This window comes from Anser cygnoides, chromosome 5, assembly GCF_040182565.1.
Source record: "Anser cygnoides isolate HZ-2024a breed goose chromosome 5, Taihu_goose_T2T_genome, whole genome shotgun sequence".
NCBI classification, from domain to species: Eukaryota; Metazoa; Chordata; class Aves; order Anseriformes; family Anatidae; genus Anser; species Anser cygnoides.
In genome coordinates this window covers 14,156,154-14,175,148 of record NC_089877.1, presented here as the reverse complement: position 1 = coordinate 14,175,148, position 18,995 = coordinate 14,156,154, and the positions used below count along the sequence as shown (strand labels likewise).

The 18,995-nt window shown below is 37.9% G+C and overlaps 1 protein-coding gene across 7 annotated transcripts in view; it reads left to right on the top strand.

Moving 5' to 3' along the window:
* The window catches only part of EXT2 (exostosin glycosyltransferase 2), a 73,089-nt gene that overhangs the window by 14,747 nt on the left and 39,347 nt on the right, over positions 1 to 18,995 (top strand). For all 7 annotated transcript variants that reach the window (XM_066997184.1, XM_066997181.1, XM_066997185.1 and 4 more), the window contains 2 exons: positions 143 to 236; positions 18,826 to 18,957. In XM_066997184.1, the coding sequence (XP_066853285.1) occupies positions 143 to 236; positions 18,826 to 18,957 (226 nt within the window). The remainder of the gene's footprint in view (positions 1 to 142; positions 237 to 18,825; positions 18,958 to 18,995) is intronic.

Sequence of the window (18,995 nt, the reverse complement as noted above, 5' to 3'; positions counted from 1 at the left end):
CTACACTGAGAAGAGACTGCTTATTTCTGCTAACATCTTCTGAGCACATCATATTGGAATAGGGCAAGGATCTGGGTTGACCTCTTTTAACGTGGAACTTCCTTATTCTCACCTTCCTGTTTTCCTGGTTGTTTGCTTATAGGGCCTCTGTTGTCATCCCTGAAGAAAAGATGCCAGAAATGTACAGTATTCTGCAAAGTGTTCCCCAGCGACAGATTGAAGAGATGCAAAGACAGGTAAAATAATGTACTGTATTTAAATTATCCTTTATTTGCAGATCATGTGGGTTCATATGCCTGCCTTATAGTGGAATTTGTTGGAATGCAGTATTAGTTATACTTTCATGTTAATATTTTGATTAGTCTACCTTCTCCTTTCTTTATGTTTAGCATATGCATTCACCATTACTTTCCAGTATTTTATCTTTAACCATCACTGGTACAGCTAAATCTGTTAAACAGCAGCTGTTGAGCAGTACTACGTTACCCTTTAGGTCAGGAATTTAAGAATACTGCATATGATTGCAATTGCAGAATACTTGAGTTGGCAGGGTTCAGTTACTCAGAATGGAATTTGTCCAACCTACATTTTAACTTACATGCTATTGTGAAATGTATTATAGGATCCTTAGCATCCACAGTGATCAAAGCCTTCCCATCCAGATCTGAAATGCAAAATTGAGGTTTTGACCACCTGCTTTTTCATGTAAAGATCATATTGTATTTGCGGTGAGTGGAGACTACTAGTTCCTACCAAGGTAGTCAAACTCTGCTTTCATGAGCTTTTTTCTTGTGTCCACTCTGCTTTCTTAATGCACACAGGGATGGAAACTCTTGCTGAAGGCAAGTTTACTGCCTGCTCTTACATATTAACATGTTTCTGATGAAATTGCAGCACATATTTGTTTTCTTCTTTCTACACGGTATCTAAATTGATTGATATCTGAAAGAAAAAGTTTGAGTCTATCCCCAAAGAAACTTTGGCTTGTTGATAAATTTTAATCCCTCAAAATGTGAGGGAAACACGATTTGAAAAATGTTTTAAATATTCTAAATAAGTTGATTATTCCTCTGAGAGGGAGAGCTCACTAATTTTGCAATTGGAAGAGCCAAGATCATAAATCGTCCAAACTTGCGAACAAAGTCTGGTTGGGTAGAGTCAAAAGGAAGTATTACATAGTTAACTACAGTTGATGCTGATTCCTGTTTGTAACAGCAGCAAAGCTTTGCTGCGATGGGCACAGCCATCATAGATAGCTTTAATTCAAGAGCTCATGCTTACAGCACTAGCTGAACAGATCAGCACTGATAGCAGTGTGAAGAGATTTGTTGCCAATTTACGTGTAGGGCAGGATTCATGTTGTTCCATGCTGTTGAACCATGTTTCATTTGCTGGTTGGACTGTATGGATGACATCTTTGGGCCAGAGATGAATGAAGATGTTAGCATATATTATAAATTTATAACCAGGATCTGTAATCCTTCCCATCTTTTTGTACTGAACATACATTGTTATAAGGTAGGGAGATATTGTTACTGTTTTTCCTGATGAGGAACCCAGGCATAGAGAAATTAAGTGCTAAATACATAATGAAAAAGTAAACTATCTGAATTCAGGTGGCTTTTAGAGGTGCGTAGGATTTTTGTAGTGAGGTTTCTCCAATGATTGTGAGGACATTTCTGAAATTTCCTTGCACGACCTCAGTGACAAAGTCATCTTTTGTGTGGTACTTGTAAAAAGTAACCCAAGGCATGGTTTCTCTGGGCGTGACCTACAACACTGTAGTTTAATTATTTCTACCTAGACAGTGCTAAAATCTACATTGTGTGTAATAATGCTGGATGTGTGGATAAAACAGATTCTCAAAGGTGTAGCAGTACATGTCTTTCATGCCTGAACTATTTTGTCAGCTTCACTTTGCTGTACTGTGAGTCTGCAAATATCACAGTAGCCATCAGAGGTCTCCTTTCTCTTTATTCCCTACACACAAATGATCTATTTTGGAAGGGCCCAGTGGCAGCACCAAATTGCCATGGGCAATAGCAGAAGGAGAAGTAGCTTCACTGTTACAATGCCTAGAAACACAATTTTATTTGATTTTTCTTATTTTTCTGTGACGTGAATGTAGATACACTAACACAAGGGTGTTAAGCATAGTAAAGCTTTAGAACTGACATTGATAGTCTGTTGAAGTGTGCAGTGACTTTCTTGTTCATTTTACTAATATTATAAAATAATCATTTTAGGGTAGTGTTCTTCTACCGAGTAAGTGTTTTACATCATGGACAGCTTAAATAGTGATTTTGAAGTATGAAATCAGGAAACCACACTAGTTTGTGTATTTTCGCTTTCAATTTTCCCCTTTACATTTACAATGTATTTCTTGGATACTTTGCAATAAAACAACCCTAAGTCAGATGATCTATAAGCTATCTATGTTATAGGTAACTGTACAAAATTAAGCTAAAATAGAAAATATTTAAATACACAGAATGCAGTTTTAGTCTGTGTCTGGTGAGAATTTTTTGGATTATAGCTGGTTTGCAGTAGTCATTGGGTCCAAAGCATCAGTGAACACGTTGGAAACACCAATTCTATTGACTGGAGGTGAGAATCATCTCTTTCTAAAGCTCTCTCTCACACATTGTTTTGTTGTGAATACAGTTTTGTCTTTTGGTGGTGAGAATATTGGAATGAAGTTATAAGGTCTGTCTTTCTCTTGTCTTCCTGAATTTATTTCTGTCTGCATGTTGAGGATACTTGAACGTGTTATCCATATGTTTCGTGTGCTGTCAGCTGTATTTACAAGGTAGAGTCCAAGTGTAAGCATCTGTGAAATTCCCTCGCTGTTACATGGTTCTGTGTCCTAGAAATCTCATATGGTGAAAAACTTACTGACTGATACTGTGCTGACTACTAATAACTTGATTGCTTTTCCTCATTGATAAATGTGCAGTAATATTCCACCTGTGCTACAGATTCGTTTCCTTCCTCCTCCTCAGTCTCACAGTAGGGAGTAGTTGCATGCTTTACTTACTTTCTTTCAATTTGAATGTTTCTGGAAAAAAAAAGTCTTAGGACTTTTTTTTGGCTGGCCAAAATATCCTCCCATTTTTTTCAGTGTCTTAACTTCACTTATTGACAACGTACAGTGATAAATGAATAAAGATTCAGAATATAAAGCTGAAGTGATGCTAGGAGAAGAGAGAATTTCAAGTTGGAATGCATCTTCTGAGGAGGCTGGTGCTCATGGTAGTTCAAAAGCAAAGTGAATTTGTGACAGGCATTCTATTTAGTTTCTTAGGAACTACTGAAGTGAAACTCAGCTGATACATGTTTCTGGAATAAATCTGCAAGCAAACTGGAGAGATTTATGCATGCTTTCAGATGTGATCAGCAGCAGTCATTAATACATTTTATTCTGCTTAGCCATTGGTAGAGCAACAAAACTTCAAAATACTGGTTTTGCAAGAAATGTTTTTCAGTAATACTTAAACCACTTCAACTTCAAGAGCTAATAACACTTTATATACGACAATTTGATATGTTTTTTTTTTTTGTCAAATGGAAAGAAAGTTGACTAAAACTGGCCTTGTAGCCTTTTTTTCTCCAGATGATTTTATTTTTTACTAAGAATTGTTCTTACCTAGATGAAACAAAGGCATTTAGATCACAATAATCATGTCGTTTCTTGTATTTATATTGTGAAATGCCTGGAGTTTGCTATAACAGTTACAAAAAGGTTGGTCCATATCTGATATCAAAATGAAGAAAAAGTGATCTTTGCAAAGAGCTTTGACTAAAATTGATGCAAAAACTGTTTTACACCACCTCACAGTTTCCTTTACAGGTGGGTTGTGTTCAGATTTTAATTTAAAAACTTGGTTTTATATCCACATGAATGACTAGAATTCCACTAAGGGAAACCATATATTTTTGATAAAGACTTGTGAAATATGCTTTGCTCTTACCTGCCGATTAACATACTTTCTCAGTAAATTAAGAAACCAATTGACATGCTCTGACATGAGTATGGCTGAGATCATCCTCTCTTTAGCCAAACATAAATCCTTGCTCTAAATTTGTCCTGGTTTTTAGTAGGATGAAGCACACACTCATCATAAATATCAGACTTTCTGGGTGTTATAACCATTGTGGAAGGGAAGTCTTGCTATCTGACTGCTTTGGTTTCACTGGCTCTCTTGATAATGAAGCAGTTGTTATCTGTATATGGAAAACCTCATAATTAAAAAAAAAAACTGTGTTAATTTGCCAGTTCTCTTAGTTGATTAGGTACTACTTGTGCAGTATTTTATTGCAGTTGATTCTCTGGAGATCACATGTCCAGGTTTATATGTATACAAATGTTTTTTTCCCAAGTTGACATAGATTGTCTGCTTTTAGGAAGTAAACTTCTATCTATGCTTAATGTCTGCTTTGTTTCTAGAAGCACTTCTAGCTGTGCAACTGCTGAAGAAAAGAGGATCTTAAAGAGAAATACTACACTTACAATATATAAGAAACTGTATTTGAAAAGATTTTCTGAGATTTAATACACGGATCATAAGCATCACATACTACTGTCATGAGAAGGGTAAAATACAGGTGCCTTATATTGCTGGTGTGGCCTGGCCTATTTCCTATAATACAGCTTTATTTTGCCCAGTTGTTTTCTAAGACAGTATGTGGTATGAGCTCAGAAAGAGGGGCAGTAGTATTTAGTGATGTGAGCAGAGTCTAGTGTGTGGGAAATCTGATTTAATTCCTACTGCCCTGCAATTATACCTAATTGTGTTGAGATTTCTAGAGATTAGCTATATTAACATATGCTTTTTTTGTCCAAGCTTGCAGAACTTTTTGCCCTCAACGATTCCTGGTTCAGTTTCCTGCCTTTCCTCACAAACAGAATAGTTATTCTCTGCTGTGCTCATACCCTAGTCTATGATGTTGTGAAAAATTGTTATGTATTTTCAATATTACATGCATGGACGATGCCTGTGAAAACTGGAGGCTAGCATGTTGTAGTTCTTAAAATCTCCAATGTATTGATCATCAAAAAAGCCTCTGCTAGTTGAGCTGCCAAAGTTAATAGCTGTCTTATGCATCTCTGGGCCCGCTGTCTTGTCTGTTTTGTACAGTAAGGTTGTCATTCTCATTTTCTTTGAAGCTTCCTTGAACCATCCCCCTCTCACAAATAGTTCCATATGGAGTCTGAAACACTGGCAGAAGTGCCCAGAGGCAAGTTGATAAGTAGTTCAGCTGTATGGCTACTAACCCAGCAGACTTGATGCTATATCCTTATGCTTTCATTTTCTCTGCACCACAAACCAGCACCTAGTTAATAGCAAAGTTCTAGAAGTGGAGGGGCAAGAAGTAGAAGTAAATGTAGTACATATATATGATGAAGAGGGAGATCAGATTTTTTTTGCTCCTGAAGAGGAGGTGTGAAATAGGGGAAGAAAAAAGGCAAAATAAAACATTGCTAGTATCTTCTTATCCCATGTCTTGGAAGTTTCCCTTCCAACTAAGTTTTTTCTAGTGTTTTGCTTTGAAAGTCTGTTAATCTATAAAAACATACTTCACCACTGTAGTTGACACAGAAATGTCTTTGACTTGCTTGACATTTTTCTACAACTTAAATTTTATCTTCTGTGTCTTTTTTCCCTTCTTTTTTTGTGAGTTGAATTTATTTGAATATACAGACGTTTTGTAAATGTTTTTCCTCACTAATTATCAGCGTACTTGGAAGTCTTCTAACACAGAGAGGCTCATTAAGGCATAGAATTGGAATATGAAAGTGGTCAAGAGATGGGAATAAAAGAGCCATTCCTTTATTTATTTAGGCATTCATTCTCACAGAATGGATTTTAGGTAAGGAGATTGATTTTCAAAAGAAGGCTTAGTGTATAAGTCTGTTCCTTTTTGACTATATAACGCTTTCCACCTTTCAAAAAATAAAAATTTTGAAATAATATCTAGTCTGGAAGACAGGATGACTTCATGTGTTCTCTTTGAGCTGCCATAAGCAGTTAATGAAAATACAAATTCCATGGCCAGTCATGGTCAAAAGCAGTAACATAGAGAATTTTTAGAAAAGAGGTAGAGAACAAAATAGAGACCACTACACTGCTGCTTAAGTCTGTTGTGTATCTGCACTGTTAATACAAACCATAGTTACAGTTCTCTAATCGTAAAGATAATATAATAGAGGAAGGGTGATGAGAGATTTCATGAGAGGAGTGATTAAGCAGCCTAAGACTCTTCATCTTGAAAATGAATGACTGGGGATAAGATAAGGAGCTAGAATATAATACAGAACTACAAAATAAAATCATGAGTAAAATGAGTGGACATGACTGTACACTGTTCGGTACAATTTCATTTGATGTGCCCTAGGGCTTCATTGTTGGGAATCTGTTCTATAAAAACATAAAAGGAAATGACCTTGTCACAGAACTTAGATTTAGTCTGTGGGACTCGTTGCTTTAGTGTTTTGTGAGTGAAGGGTTTGTATCTGCTTAAAGGGCGAATGAGGAAATCCAGGGAAGGAAGATCTGTCAGAGATGAATGAAAAGGTGTGCCCTCTGGTTTAGGAAGTTCCTGAGTTGCAAACTTATGGGAGCTAGAGCATATTTTTGAGACGTGGTGGCTTGTGCTTGTGATGTCTGTGTGTAGGAGTTCCTAAGGTGTTTGCTGTGGGCCATTGTCAGAATATAGGAACAGCATTGCAGTCTTGGTGATGCAACTTCAGGACTCGGATTTGCAGAAGACCTTGGTAGTATGATGCCTTGTGGAATAGCCTTGGCAGATTTTCAAATATATCTCAACTTCAATGAATGCCAGACAATTTAGTGAGAGAATTTTAATTATGATGTATAGCTTCCTTCTTTGTATGAATCAGTAATTCACGTTCCCGAAGCCCCACAAAGTAGTTTCCTCAAATAGTGACAATGTGGCATTCCTGATTTTGTTAACTAAAGCTTTAGATGGTCACAGCCTCTTGTCTTTTCAGACTGGGTAGGCAATTGAAAGCTTAAAAAATATACAAATTCAGTTTGAAAATGTACAACAACAAAAAGAAGAGAAAAGTGGATAGAAAATGTGTATTTTGCAGTGTTTGTTCCCACAGTCGGAATACCTGGACAAGCTGTTAGGTTTTTTCTAGTGCACGTCCCATGTGCCTCAGCCCTGACCTGAAGGAAAGTTCAGACTCCAGGTCAAACGGAGCTGAAGACACATGCATAAATCAATGACTTGTTTTAGTGCCACGTTAAGACAACATGAGTGGCTGGCTTTTCTGACCCCTCCTCCCTCTCATTTAATGTGCTTCTTTGGCTCTTCTTTAAAGAGGGCTCTGCAGAGTAATTTCAGCTCTTATCAGCTTGCTGACAGCTATATGAGCCTTTCTGCTGGCTCCAGGCAATGAGTGCAGGCGTGTGAAACTTCCCATTCCTCAAGCGAAACAGTCCTGGATGGAGTTAAGGCAAATGGATGGTGGGTGGTGCAGCTCACCTAAAGGAGGTGGGATTTAGTTCTTGTTAATCAATTAAACAGAACTTCATTTCAGTGTCTGGACGTTGGAAGTTCTTTGAGTATAGTTAGATTTTACAACTCCTTTTTAGTGAGAATACTCAACTTCCAGCTGCAGCTGGAATACTCAACTTCCAGTCTTTCCCTGACAGGGGACAGCTTCTGTCTCGGCGTGCTTTGGACTCATCATTATCAAATTTAAACGAACTTTCATCTGTCTACCATTTGTAGCATTTTAAGGAGTGCGATCGGAGAGGCTAACCCTGCTTTAATCCTCCCAGAGTGCTTCAGTGGAGCTCCGGGTCCCCCATAAATGTCAGGCCTGGACAATTTGCCATCTTATCAGATGCAGTGAAGTTAGCTGCAGCTCTCTCACCCTTCCCCCAGAGGAAAGATTTGTTGCTGCAAACAGCAAAGGAAAGAGAAAACTTTTTCCTGGCTTATTGCCAGGGTCACCAGGGGAGTTGTAGAATCCTTGGCATTTGTATATGAGCCTTTCATTGCTCCCCCTCTCCTCTTCTTTGTTGTGGCGAGTATTCTTATCCTAGACTTTTTTTTCCTATTGTCTCTCCAGCCATTGCTTTCCTGAATGAAGAAGGCTGTTTTTATGCTTGCTGTATCATAGAGTGGTCTTCATGGCATCTCTGAGCAAGAGCTCACAAAACTGAGAGCAATCAGCACCTCACTGAGTAATTTTTTTTGGGATACAGTTGTGTTGCCTTAGTATCTAGGTTTGCAGCCTCTGAACCTGAAAAGGTTAAACTTGAACTGTAGGAGGGGAATTGTGCTATTTTAAGACTTCTTAAAATCAATCTGTATGTTGTTGTAAAGTGAACTTTTGATGCTTATCCCTTGCAGATTGCTATACACAGCTTGAATATACTACAGATAAACCCACATGATCCAAAAATTGGAAAAGCATGTACTTTTAAAAGAATACATGAGAATCTTCGTGTCATGCCCACGAAGCATCTAGCTGCAGATAAATGGATGATCAAACCTCTCTCCTGGTGTTCCACTAATTCTCCATTGCTCTCTGTTCTCCCTCTGCTGCTGCTTAGTCTGTAAACATCAAACTTTTTTGTCAAATTTGCTTGTTCCACTTACCCCTTCCTTCATTACTGGAACTGTTATAACATTAGCAGTTATCCATATAGTATAAGCACACTGCATTGCTGTAGTAATTGTATTTGAGTGTGTTGTAGCTTTGTCTTGGATCCATTTTCCCAGTGAGTGGATAGAGAAATAACTTTTCCAAGGTCGAATCACAATATTAATAATGGAATTTAAAAGTCCTGGATCCTGTTTTAATAACTAAATTGAACGTATCTTGTAACACAGTAGGGACGTTTGGCTTTAAGTTACAAAGGCTTTGCGTGTTCAGTAGAAACAGCCTGCTGCCAGATAATCTTTAGATGCCTTTTCCTTTAGTCTTCCTAAGTTGTGCAGAGATATCTAACAGTTTTGTAGATGCCTGTATGTAGGAAGACTCTATCTTTGTTAGGACTGAAAATGCAGGCTGTGCTAGGAATATGCTGTAATGCCCTTTGGCTCATAAGCAGCGTGACTTGTGTTTTGGGGTTGGTTTCTTCCCCTTGTTAGATTACTGTTAAACTTAAGGAGTAGTTTCCTGCAACTGAACTCAGCTGGGTAATGCATTCTTGTCCCGCAGGGCCCACAGAATACTTGGTCTCTGTTTCTTCCTCACACAGCATGGTCTACCATAAAATGCTTCCCAACGCTGTAGCAAACAAAAGCAAAAAATATCAATGGTCCCTGCTGAGGTATGGGGAAAAACTCTTTCCTGATCCTGAGTTTGGTGATTAGGTTAAGCCTGAGCATGAATACAACAGCCATTAACCAACTGTCTGAGGTACTTCAGTAAGCTAGCAGCACCAAACCCTGGCTTTGCATTCTTCCTTTCACCACTCGTTTGTTTCTAGTCTGTTGCTACCTGTGTTTAGTAACCAGTGCTTCAGGGAATCCGATGGGAATTGAGCTGCCTCTGCTGTAGAGGCCACGTTACATACATATCAAGGGGAGAGGAAAACCAACTCCTTCCTGACATTTTTAATTGTTCAGGTGAAGCAAAAGATCAAACTAGAATAAATATGCAAGCACAGGTCAGAGCTATACTTTCCTTTTTTTTTTTTTTTGAGATAGCAGCGACTTCTGTGAGAAGACTTTTCTTTGATTACTTCTATTTTTGCAAAACCTGGCTTCATGCAGTAAAGAACATTCCTCTATAGCACACTATTTTGGATGTATTTCAAGAAGAAATAAATAACTCTAGTTGATGTCATATCAATTATTTTCTCCATGTAAAATTATTTTCAACACTGTTCCTTTGCAGTGTGACCATCTCACAATGTGAGCACAACCAGCAATTATTAGTGACCTTACCTATTTAATCAGACAGTCATACAGCCATACACAGCTCAAGTAATGAGGGATGAGGTGTGTTTCCATAACTTGAGCTAATGTCACTTATTTTTAAGATGTGAAGGAAAAAAAGCAGCACCATGTTCTAAACCAAATTTGTAGTGTAGATACGGAGGAGAAAACCATGGCTGCCAGTCATTCAGCTTTTATTTTCGTAGAGTTCAGTAAGATGTATTGGTATTGAAGTAATGCCTGTGGGTGAAAATTGTCCAATGTTGAGAACTGCATATGGGTGGAGCATATGTATGTTTATGCTTATTTAAAATAGAACTATATAGCTTACAGGAAGCATGAAAACATGTCTTCATCAAAAGGACAAGTTTGTCCTGGTAGAGAGCTTAAGCTCCGAAATGAGGTATGTGCTGATTTTTGAATGCTATAATACGGTGGTAACCCTACCTAGATTTTTTTTCTTGCTTCAAAAAGCTGTCCTTTCATGTGTGTGATTGGCATTGGGCTTGCTTTGTGTTTAACTTCTCTAATCAAGGGAATTTAAGCTTCTATTCTCCCAGCATTAGTACAGCAGTCATGGGAAATCTCAAACAAGACAGATCTTGTTGCAGCAGTTGACACAAATAAAAGCAGTTGTGCTTTTATTTATTTATTTTTGATGCTGGATGCTGATTAAAAGTTTCCAAGCATCCTTTATCCATGTTATAAAGCCAACCAGCAGAGAGCAGGGCAGCTGCTGAGGAGGGGAGATGCTAGTGGACATAGGACAAGATCGCAGTGGGAAGCATCAGTGTGTGTAACTCAGAAAGCTGGGAAAGGTGTAAACAGATCTTCAATTTATCTGTAGAGTGGGCTCTCCAAACACTGTTTTATTGGCCAGTGGCTCCTGCTTTACTAACCTCTAACCTCTGCAATACTCAGAGGTGCTGCCCACCAGCCAGCCTTGTCTTTGAACCCCCCTTGGCTCCTGCCACCTCAAAGGCTTGCAGTCAGATTCCTGTGTTTTGCTTGGGACCTCACCCCTCAGCAGGATGCCTGCAGCAGGGAAAACTGATCTACCTTGAGAACATAGACATATTTGAAGGCAATACCCTTGGGACTAGAAACCTATTGCTTTCAGTTTCAGGAGCTGTCCATCATTTGTCAAGAAATGTGGCTAAAACCTTCCCCCAGCCCCCAGCTCATGGTCATGTTGTAGTTGAACATTCTCCACAATTGCACACACATATTTGTTTTTTATTATTTTCTGGACCACTGTTGAATCAATGATAGCATAACCCCAGCTTATCGTAGGTTTGGTTTCATGCAGTTAGCGGGGAGCGTGCAAAGGACAAACTATTGCAAAAAGGATGATACGCACCCAAGTCATTGTGACTGCTCCTCAGGTTAGGTATGCCTGCTCCTTCACAGTGACAGCCTGATGAAATTGGAGTGATTAGGGAGCCTTACAAACTCCTGGAAACAAGGGGAAAGAATGGGCTATTATTTTTTTGTCTTTGTCATTATCAATGATGATTATGAAGATGTGGCTGTCTGGAAGCCAGATGAGAATTTGCATTACTCTCAGCCGTGGTTTTTCTGCTGTGCCAACATATGTATTTGCCTGTAAGTAGAAGGACAAAGCTGAATGTTCTTTGGGAGCAAAGGGAATGCAGTAAATGGTGGCCATTTTTGCATGACAGTTTTGAAGCTCTAAGTGCTCTATGAAACTACACTTTTTTTCATTCTGCTCCTTTCTTTACTGACTCTGTCTTCATGCTTTGCAGCAGTATTCGCAGCTGAGAATGGGCAGGCTCTGTGCTGCTGGTAGTGTTGATACCTATTTGTTGGCTCTGTAACTGAAATATATTTTGGCAATGGATTTGGAGGGCGCCAGCACACTAAGTCAGGCTTCCTGACTGATGCAATGTTGCCTTCTGCAACAGAGTTGTCATGTTGGCATACTCCTTAAACAAAGAAGCAAGTTTGACCTCCAGAAATCTGTGGTGGGAGGGGAAAACACCAGTGTTTAGTGGTATATCCATCTATTCAGGTCTCGCGTTCTTGCTGTTTTAAAAACTGAGTTACTATTTCTAGGATCAGAAGTAGTGGAAATCTGTTTTAGGGGGTCAGGATAATGTAGGATTTCAAAACAGTATAAAATGTCACCATTTCATTCTAATAAAAATAGCTACTTTGTGTATTTGAGCAGGATATTAACCAGTGCAGTTTATTGTTTGTAACCAGATGAAAACCTTAAAAAAAAAAAAACAAAACTCAAGCTACAAATTATCTGAGAGTATGGAAGCAAGACTTCCGAAATTTTAACTTCAACAGGTATGCTTCAAAGGACCATTCACGTATATGCATAGTATGTGTTTTTCTACATGTGGATTACTATAATTAATACAAGTGATTCTTTTCTATGTACCAAAGAGGAGAATTTGAGGAAATCTTCAGTGTAAGGAGCTGTAGATTAATATCTGTGCTTGCACTAACATTTTCCTTTACCCTGAGCTCTCTTATGAGTCAGCATTTGTCAAGTAGTTTACAGCAATAAAACCGAGAGCCAGTAGAAGTGAGTTACTCCCAAGTGGCTGGTATCTGAAGGGTAAGACTAGCATTTTGAACTCTGACCTCTGTTCCTTTTATGAATTGGCAGCTTCAAAAGAAAAAGGGAAAAAAAGAAATTTGGATAGTGGAAAGGCTTATTTTCTGCTCTTTGTTTTGTATCTGAGGTAGGCAAATATGCTTGTTTTATGACTGAAATTACTATAGTGGACTACATTAACATAGGTGATGAAATTCACCTTCTGTTTTACTTCTTGAAGAACTATTTTTTGAGATTGGATTATGATAGATAAACAGCACCACAAAATGTCCATCTAGAATCTGTTTTGTAAAGTGTAGGACTGTAATGATATAAATGCTTTGCTTGCTCGGCCTGGAGAAATGTCTTCTAGTAAAGGAATATTTCTTCATATGCCAGTCATATAGGTTGGTTCTGTGAGTTAAATAGGTGAATTAAAAATTTTGGGGGCTTTACTTGGGAATCAAGCGCTCAAGACAGAAGACTAGAAAGTTCCCTTCATGGAAGATTTTTCTCTTGATCTAAACATTACAGAAAGTATTCCTTTCCTTTCACTTTCAGACTTGTCTAAAGAGCTTACCTCTAGTTTTGAGTAGTTATACTGGCACCCCAAAAGAGAGCAGGCTTTTCAGAGTGTGACTTTATTTTTTTCCGTAGCCTGAGACATATAAATTATGTTTGACAAGTGTAGTCTGTGTCCTTGTTTCTCCTCATTTGAAATCTTTGTGCCCCTCTGCAGAAATGAGCCTTCAGGACTTTGAGGAGAATATCCTGGCCCAAAGCTGGTCTCTTACTCTGTCCTCCTCTGATGCTCCCTTAATAAGAGGAGCACAGATTGTTCAGGAGGTATTTCAAATCACCATAGCTCTCAATTTCTCTCTGAAGGACCCTATTTTTTCCTCACTGATCAGCAAGAAAAGAGGGAGCCAGCCTACCTCTGATATGTTGTGTTTGATTGTGTGATGTTGCTCCTAAGAGTCCTAAATCAAACAAGCACTTTTTTAAAAACCTGAATTCTTATCACTTTATAGAAACAATAAACTGCCATCTTATTCTTAATTGTATAAAGTCTTCTGAGGGTTTTTCATAAGCCTGTTTAAAGAAGCAAAGATGGCTCTGTTTTTAGCTGACCCAGCTGGTATCAGTTTTGCTGAAGAACTGCATGCAAAAATTGATGACTTGAGGATGACAGGGATCCTCCATCTGAACTGAAGATTTGTTTTGGAAAATTATGTATAAAATGTTTCATCTTCCAAAAGACGAACTGATGCTTCCTCTTCAGTCCCATTTTACCTTAAGGGGATAGACTGCAGGGGATGAGAGCTCCAGTTTGCTATCAGATTATTGTATTTCATCAGCTATCCTCATGTGTATCTTTAGTGTGGAGCAAATACATGATAATTCAGTTTATCTTGAAGCTCAGTAGCCTGCCTAATCTTACTGCACAACAGAAAGGTTATAGGGTGAATGTGACTGATTATAATAGCTTACTTAATGGACAATAACTTGTTAGATCTCACTAACTAGGAAAGCATTTGATTATACTACAGTATCATGTGTAACTTTGGAGCCTGAAGGTCTTTGTGGATGACCTTCCACAACTAGAGCTGGTATATATACACAGCAGAGCTGTAGATGTTTCTTGTAATAACTCTTATTTCACTGCTGAGGGTACACGTTTTAGCGACCGATTGCTGAAGTCAGTCACTTTGGTAGCATTGCTTGGCTAAACGTTAGTTTTATTAATTTAAGGTTTCTTTTTACAAATAATGAGAGGATAAAGCTAAGTTCTTCTCTCCAATCCCAAATTTACAAAGGCCTGAAACAGTTACATCTCGTGAAATCTCCATGAGGTGGATATTACATATACTGCTGAGATGCTGAAGTAGAAGCAAAGGGGCAAATGAACGTCAAACATTTAGCTGTAAATAACTCACAGAACCAGGATTCAAAGTAAGATCACCTAGTTTCCAGGCCAGTATAGTTGCAGCAGCTAGGTCATGCTCTTCTGTTCAGCCAGACTTCCCTAACTCGATTGATCAGGGAGTAAGAATCAGAAACACGGAGCCACTGAAAAAGGAAAACACTGAAGTAGTCACCTCAGCCAGTGCGAAAATGGTTACGTTTCGAGGCCTCGTAAATCTTTTCAAGGCATTTTGGAGAGACTGAAGTCCTGCCGTGGGGCAAGATCTTACAGCATCATGGCGCCTGACCCAGAAGCTGAGAGAAATGATGGTTTATGGACAATTAACTTTTACTGCTCTTCTGCAAATCTTGTCTTTTCCCTTTTGCTAACTTGACAAACTCCCACCAAATTGTGGGGTGGTGAAAAGACAGAAGACTAGAAAGTTCCCTTCATGGAATATTTTTCCTCTTGATCTAAACGTTACAGAAAGTATTCCTTTCCTTTCCTCATGCCTAGGGTTTTTCTTTTCACAAACTAATAACAAGATTTACATTGATCTGTCTTGCACTCTACACCGGAGCACCATTAGCGGCATTAACACTAGAACCTATAAACATTATATGAATGGACTCTGTAACCTGATGCTATGCTGGCTTATAAAGAGATGCTAGGCCCCCAAGTGTATTTATTTCTAAGGAAAATAACACCTTACCTAAATAAATGTTACTTTTTGTGAGTAGGCTACCCTTTTGCTGCGTACTGTTGCCTGTTGCAGCTATGAAAATAGCTGCAAATGCTGCTGTCCCAAGCTTGTGCCAGGTAAGCCATACACCCAGAACAAAATTGAGTAGGTGAACATGTGTTCATCTGTGCTGTTTTGGCAGTTGTACAAACTACACATTTGATCTGTTTATAATTTAGATTGCCTGTGACCAAAGCAATATTTGGGTGTATACAAGTTTAGCATTCACTACAAATCTGTGGTCCACATAGTGTGTTTCCTCAGAAAATTCCAAAGTCTAATCAAGCAGACTTCTAGAGTACTAGAAATGAATTTCAGTTCAAGTTGAAAGGAATGGTATCCTGACCATATCTTAATTGTAGGCCTTGTATAATTAATGCTGTGTGGAAGACAAGATCTATAAGTGTGGATCATTTATTTCAAGGTCCTCTAAGCCTTTCAGGTCAGCTCTAATTAGCATGTTGTAATTGCAATCTCTTACAACCATTACCTAGTGTATTAAAGCTACTCTTGAGCTACATAACCATTAGTCTCCTAAATTCACAGATAAGGGAAAGAGAAATGGATAGCTTGGAAAAACTATACAAGAATACTAAAAGTTGACATTGGAGTCAGGAATATATCTCGGGGCTGGTTTTCTTGTTTTTCTCTCCTGTATCCCTGTATGTGTTCATGGGATTTTTATTCCCCCTAGGTATTCGTTACATTCCAACATAAGCTTTTCAACCACACCAAGTAGAGCAGAAAATACATTTCAAATGGAATTGACACACATCTTCCCAATAGAAAACTTTCCCAAAATGTTTAGCAACTCACCATGCTGAGTAGCGGAGACTAGCAAACCATGTTAATCAGTTCTGCTTTATAAAAGCAAACAAGGTGGGGAGGAAGTAATGAGACCCTGAAACATCTGTTTGGAGACTTAGAATCCCCTTAGAAGGTTTTGAGTTCTGTCTTAAAGAAACACAACTCCAAAAAATTACAGCCAACTGTGGGAACATTTTCTAGCTCCTTACAAAAAACTAATTATATAAATATTAGTCTATAAAAAGTAAATTCCCCCTGCCCTCTTCTACGCTTTTGCTTCTGGTATAAAGGTGTAGTTTTGCCTGACGTTGCAAACATTCTTTCAGCAAGAGATGCTAGATCAGATCCATCCCAGTTTTACTGAAGGAGGAAAAAGAGTTGATTGGTACAAAGCTAGTCAGTTACAATTATTGCAATACAAGCAGTCTTAGAATTAGAACAGGTTAGGAAAGTTGTCATTTAGTAACAATGAAATATACAGTCCCATGCTACTCAATTGCTGTTTAAAGTTGTATGTTAAAAGGCTACGTAAAATAATTTCTCTTTCCCAGTTACTGCTGCTTATAGCAGTGATTTTCTCAAACTGATGCCTACTGTGAAAATGAAATTTGGAGTCTGTGTTCTTACTCTTGTTCAGTTAGGACACCTGAATAGAGAGGTGGTTCATTTTGTTGCTCTGGTCACTTTTAATTCTTAATCTACTTCTGTTTTTCTTTTCAAGTCACTTGCTGCTGAATTCTGGATAATACCTTTTTTCTTAAGAAAAGGGAAAGGGGAAAAAGAATATTTGTATCTTTTCTTAGAATGTGGTGTTTATTTAGTGCCTTTTGGGTATTTTAGGAAGTCAGACATTATTTATTCATACCTGTTCATGTAATTCTTCTGCTTTTACAGTTGGGCATAATATTTGCTTTGTACCGCGTTCTTGGTAATACTCTTTCAGACTGTTATCCAGCTGTTAAGTCCACCAGGGAGAGGGATATGGAGAGAGAAGGGATTCTGATCTAGAGTGAAATTGCTTTGCATTTTCTCTGGATGACAGGCTTCAGAGAAGTGTAATATTTTGGACACACTCATCTGTCTCCTTAATAAAATTTTGAAATATTCTGTACCAGTAAGTCTTATGTTATTGTTTTCTCACGATAAAAATAGTGCTCCAGAGAGCACTTCTGTTAGTTTTTTTAATTGGAACATGATTTTTTTTTCTTCTTCAATATTTAACAAAACTATACTGAAGAACGAGTTTTACAGACTACCCACAGAGCAGAGTTTTGGGGCCAGTGTTTTGGCAATGGATTTTCAGTTCCCATAGCTTATACTCAGAGTAACATACAGGGTAACAAATGCATGATTTTCTGCAAGTTTGCACATGAATTTGCATTTTCCCTATTTCTTTCCTTTACATTGTGCTTTAGGTGAGGAACACTACAGCACAAAGTATCCAAGCAGGAATCACTCCATCTTCCATTTAAAAGCTGTTAACTGCATTTGGAGATAAGCTAGCAACTTAACGTTACAGCTAAAGAAAAGTTAGTTTTTGTTCATCTGAAAGTCTGTATCTCCAAAATCTCCAATATTCCTTCAGTAACATAATATTCTAAATAATGTTAGTTCTTATTCTCATATCACATAGCTAAAAGTGGTCATTCTGTAGATACTTTTTGCTATTTAAAAAATAAGTAACAACAATAAAATAGTGTTTGTCCAAATTTGTGATGTTTTCTTCAGTTGTATTCTGGTGTGAGAGCTTCTAAGCTTAGGAAAAAAAGTTCTTCTGTTTTACCACTGAGATACAAATGCATACTTTTACAGCTGATACTGAACCACAAGGAGATTTTAAATTAAATTACCTTCTGGACACTTCAAAGTGCTGGAGTTTCCTCAAAAAAAAGCAGGTTGAAAAAATTTACGTTTTTTGGCCAAAACACTTGAACTATATTTATTGGCAAAATATGTTTCCTTATGAGTTGGATGAGATCCTACATGATCATTTGATGATTCTAGGTATTTTTAAAATGTTTTTATATCTAACAGGATATCAGATAACTCAGCATTTTCATTTCCAACTCCCCGTTTTTCTTCCAGCATTTCTGTCTTACATAGAAACCAGGGCGAGATTAAAACTTGCCATACAGGACCTGAGATTGACGTGTCTGTGAAATTCAGTGTGTCTGTGTACAAGGAAATCACAGGCTTTGTTTCAGCATTCAGTTTTACGCTTCCCATGTTGTAAATTAGCCCCAGTAAATATTTTAATTAATCAGTATATGCATGTACATACTTTTACGTAAAAATCTTAATATTTACTTGTGTAAATAATAGTGTTGAGTTTTTTGGCACACTTGGAAGTGACTAGTTTGATAGAGTTCATGAGTACTAACGTTCTCTAGTTGATCAGCCGTCTCTAATATTGATGTTAAAAGGTGATATTTAAGTTCCACGTTTTAGGCCTTGTGCCCTCCTTAGGCTTCCTGGCTGCACTGTGGATCCCTCTGCCTTGGAAAAACAGTACAACGGTAACTTCTGTTCTGTGGTCATACTGCTTTTGACATTTTTGAAGAGGAAAAATAATGATAAAAGTGTGGAAGTAACTGATTTCTTTGAGTATCTGCAAGGTTTTTCCATTCTACTTAGTCACTTGCAAACTAATGCTGCTGCTTCGTTTTATGGGCTGTAAGTCATCTTTTTTTTGAGAGTGGGACGGAGTTTGAAGTCTTCTGGCTCTATGAAAATATTCGTGTTACAAAAAACATGCCTCCTGATTTAATTTCCACCTGACTTGTAGACTGCATTGAACAGATTGTATAAGTCAAGACAAAACCGATTATTAAGCACTGCATCTGCTCAATGTGAAAGTGAATTTTATTCTCTTTACAGGCAAGGTGGTTCTGGGAAGCATATTTTCGATCAATGAAAGCAATTGCTCTTGCTACTCTTCAGATTATCAATGATAGAATTTACCCATATGCTGCCATTTCTTACGAAGAATGGAATGATCCCCCAGCTGTGGTAAGTAAATTAGTTTGGTTCACTCATAAAACAAATTG